General features: G+C 51.2%; 2 protein-coding genes across 2 annotated transcripts in view; one reads left to right on the top strand and one right to left on the bottom strand.

Annotated features, from left to right (window-relative positions):
* The window catches only part of CIZ1 (CDKN1A interacting zinc finger protein 1), a gene marked incomplete at its 5' end in the record, with an annotated part of 17,907 nt that extends 16,286 nt beyond the window's left edge, over positions 1–1,621 (top strand). The window contains one exon of the mRNA XM_010161803.1: positions 884–1,621. Coding sequence (XP_010160105.1) covers positions 884–1,480 — 597 coding nt within the window. The remainder of the gene's footprint in view (positions 1–883) is intronic.
* Positions 1,622–2,903: 1,282 nt separating this feature from the next.
* On the bottom strand, positions 2,904–3,365 carry LOC104517215 (chromosome unknown open reading frame, human C9orf16). The gene has a single exon (XM_010161802.1). The coding sequence runs from the start codon at positions 3,363–3,365 to the stop codon at positions 2,904–2,906; it is 462 nt and encodes a 153-aa protein (XP_010160104.1).
* Positions 3,366–3,939: the final 574 nt, after the last annotated feature.

Below are 3,939 nucleotides of genomic sequence, written 5' to 3'. Positions count from 1 at the left end.
TCAGTCTTGCAAATGGCTCGTAGCCATTGGAATCTTCCAGACTTTGTCACGATAGCCGGCGCAAATGTGTCACTTTATTGAGGGTGTGCTTATCTTTCTTCTGTAGAGAACCTCAGTACCCTGTAACGAGGAGATACTCTTGCTATCTTAGTGCTCCTGTCAGCAGTCTCGCTGGCTGCACAGATGGTATCAGCAGAGTAAAAAACCTTAAGCTTTCAACTCAAGTCTTGCTTTAGCTGATAAACATGGAATCACATCTCTGTAGCTGAGGGCAGCGCCTAGCCTCGTGGAGCCAGGGTACATGTCCAGAGCGACATCCTGGCAGCAGCTGAAGCAAGAGCTGTCACTTGCACTGTTAACATCTACAGAGTCCTGAGTCTGACCGAGATTAACGGTTGCCAAAGCACGGTTTTTTGTCTCAGGAGCCACAGGTCTGCCATGCACTCGCTCAGCATTAAGTAATGCGAGAGGGACTTCAGTTTTTAATGTCGCCACTTTTCCTCGCAGGAGCTGACCCTTCTCTGCTTGCAAGCCTCAGCAGCCAGGCCGGGAGAGCTGCCCAGACCAGAGTCCTGAGTCTGACCGAGATTAACGGTTGCCAAAGCACGGTTTTTTGTCTCAGGAGCCACAGGTCTGCCATGCACTCGCTCAGCATTAAGTAATGCGAGAGGGACTTCAGTTTTTAATGTCGCCACTTTTCCTCGCAGGAGCTGACCCTTCTCTGCTTGCAAGCCTCAGCAGCCAGGCCGGGAGAGCTGCCCAGACGAGTCGTTCGCCGCTCACCACTGTTTTTGTACAGGTTTTCCTGGACCGGCTGCTACTTGCTGCAGTGACAGGAGCTGCGCTGGGCTCGCCTCTCATGTTGGTTTGTTTGTGTTTGCAGAGATACAAGGCAGCGAGGCATCGTGCCACAGCTGCCTACCCCGAGGCTCCTTTGCGTTCCCAGGGCTCCAGCTCCCAATTGCTGGATGATCTGAAACAGCCTCCTGCTACCACAGCAGATACCGGGAGGAAGATGAATGATGGTCATGGGATAGACAAGGAGGGTTCAGCCCTGCAAGAACAAGCCTCGAGGTCTCCGGAGGGTAAGGGTGAGCTGGCCACCTCTGTAGCAGAGGGCAAAAGCCTAGCCAGCGTGACTGACGATGTCTGTGGAATCATGGTTGTAGAAGAAGAAAACCTACAGGAGGAGAGAGAGCCCACTACCGCTAGTGCCGATTGCCCGCTCCCTGAAGAGAACCGCACTGTAGGGGAGCTGTTGGGACACGCTGTGTCCAAGGAGGAGGAAGCCAATGCAGCCAGGCAAAGGGGAGGCACAGATGACTGCCAGGATCCAGGGAATGGGGGGGGTTTAGGACAGAATGAGGCAGCAAAGACAGGCCAGGAGACAGCGGCAGAGCCTTCCTCCCTAGCCAGAGGTGAGACAGCCAGTCTTGCCTCTGCCGGGTGCCGATACTCTACTAGGCGCAAACCCAGATAGAGTGGCCTTAAAGGGAGAGCCTTTACATATGATATTTGCTGGAAATGTTTATTTTCTGAGTCTTTTAATAGAGCAAAAACCTTCAACTTTACTGCTGTTTTTATTTTAAGAATAAAATAAGCCTGGCTTTAGCGTGTCTAACACAGGATGGTGTTGGTTATTACTTGTACAGTTGGGACGCAGCAGGTATGTGGAAAGCCTGAGGCTTGGGTTCTTGAACTTGAAAGAAGACAATAAGGTGATTTCCGTAGGGAACACAGTGAAATTGATGGATGCAGACCTACTGAAAAACAAGAATTCTTTGTCATTCCTTTTTTGTTTGCTGTCCAGGCAGAGGAAAAGTTAATCTCTTGGGAGACCGTGTGCCCATGCTGCTCCTCAGAACAGTTTCCTTTCAAAGATGCACACCCTCGGACAAGCACTGTGTCCTAAGCTAGGCAAGAGTGTGCATCTTGGTCCTTTGTTAACGCTACAAGACTTAGTACAGCCTGTTCTCATAGTGGAGACTCTCAGGAACAAATTTTGGTTTGAACTGATTTTAATAAAACACATTTCTTAGAAATAACTATTTTAACTTTCCAAAGAACTCCTTTAACAATGCAGAAGTAGGACAGTAACACTTGCTTCACAGTGCTGGCCCCGGGCCCTCCTCACAAGATCACAGTTTCAGACCAGAATGCTCATGCGTACTCCTGTCAGAATACGCACAGGGAGGGCTCTACTCCCAGCCCACGGCAGGCAGGCCCCTCTCTTGGCTCTGCAGAGCTCATGCTGTGGTGGGAGCGAACCAGGCTGCTCTGCCTCTCTAAAGCCCGAGTCCTTATGGGCAGCTTCCAATTATAACGGTAAAAACCATCACCCTGGTAGCTTCTCTCAGAAAGGGACCAACACATCAGTGACCTGGGACCATCTGCCAATATTTCTCACATCCCAGTGAATAGGTGGGAAGCTGCAGTTTTAAGGCAGGAGCTGGGTTAGGGCCCACCCCTCAGAGTCTGCCACCAGAGTTACGCTTGGGCACAACCCTGGAGTGAGGACAGCCCCTGCCTGCTGTGCTTTCTGAGGGAAGAGGCTACAGCAGTAACACTCCTTGCTTGGATATAACAGTGCAGAAGAGCAGAGAGCACTCTTCCTCTTTGTGAAGAGGGCCGGCTTGCAAACGGCCTGCATGGCATCGGGTTTCCCGACCAGCTTTAACTAGGTGTCAGTGCCAGGCTGATGCTGGGGAGCAAAAGGAATCTACATCCACCTGTGTGCTGCTGCACCTATCGACAGCTACAGAGAAACACAACATGGCAGGACACAGCCACAGGAAGGAACAAGTAACAGGCATGAGGTACCTCTTCTGTTAAAGTTTTACATTAAATCAACGACCAGTAAATGCCTCCGTAGCAATACCAACAGAGAGTCTGTGGCCAGCATGCTAGGCAGGAGGCTGTGAGCCCTGCGCATCAGCTTCCGTGTTCTGCTGCTCGCTCTGCTGCTGGAACTCCAGGCGGGCCTGGCGGTTGGACTCCAGCAGTTCTTTCAAGCAGGCGTGTAGAGAATCGTTCTTCTCCTCCAGGTAATCCAAGCAGGAGTCGATCTGGTCCAGCATGGAGTTTATTGCTGCATATTCTGAAAGAAAGGGAAATAGAGATTGAAAAACGTCAGTACTGTCCCTGCAGTCAGCGAAGGCAGTGAGAGCTCTTGCAAAACATACCCACAGGATTTTGGTTGTGCCACCAGGTGTGCAGAGTAAACCAACTGAACCCTGCACATGTTGTCTTAACCGATTAAATGAGACGAATGGGAAGCTGGAGGACTGGTAGCAAGAGCTAAGGCAAGGTAGCGTGGGCAGCCCAAACTGCTCCTGCCCATACTGACAGCCTTTGACCTCGTCCATAAATAGCAGAGCGCAGGCCGCGTGCTAGTGTGCAGCCGTCCGCGTTGCAGCGGTGCAAATAAACCCCAAGGACAAGGTAGCCTTTTTAGCTGCCTTGGGGATCATCTTTCCTGACGAGGGTGCAGGCATTTTGGCAGCGTGCCGAAGTGTTTACTACATCCTGGGAATTATTTGTGTAAGGCTCCCAGGCTGAGACGTGCTTCACAAGGGCCTGGCTGGGGTCAGAAGCAGCACGCTGCTGTGGCAGGAGCAGGGATGAGCCCAAAGGTGCTGGTAGTAGCACCTTTATTTCTAAAGGGAGGTAGGCGTGGGGCACCAGTTCAGCCACAGGATTTTTATGCACCGTTAAGGCTTTGGGTACTTCAGATTAAGAGCAAATGCAGTTGGGATAAGCCTGACGGTTCCCTAGGTGCAGTTTCTTATTCCCAGCCTTTGCTTCAAGTGCAGAAGTGTTAGCCTCAGTGCGATGGCATTTCACAGTGATGTGTGTTAATGCCGTTAATCAGATGAAAGTAGCTGTGCTAGCGTGATGAAACACTTGCTTTTGGGCTGCTCCTGGCAATATGCTCACAAT

This window comes from Eurypyga helias, unplaced genomic scaffold (assembly GCF_000690775.1).
Source record: "Eurypyga helias isolate BGI_N326 unplaced genomic scaffold, ASM69077v1 scaffold43441, whole genome shotgun sequence".
Taxonomy (NCBI): Eukaryota; Metazoa; Chordata; class Aves; order Eurypygiformes; family Eurypygidae; genus Eurypyga; species Eurypyga helias.
The sequence above is the reverse complement of the archived record's forward strand: the minus strand, read 5'-3'. Positions and strand labels throughout refer to the sequence as shown.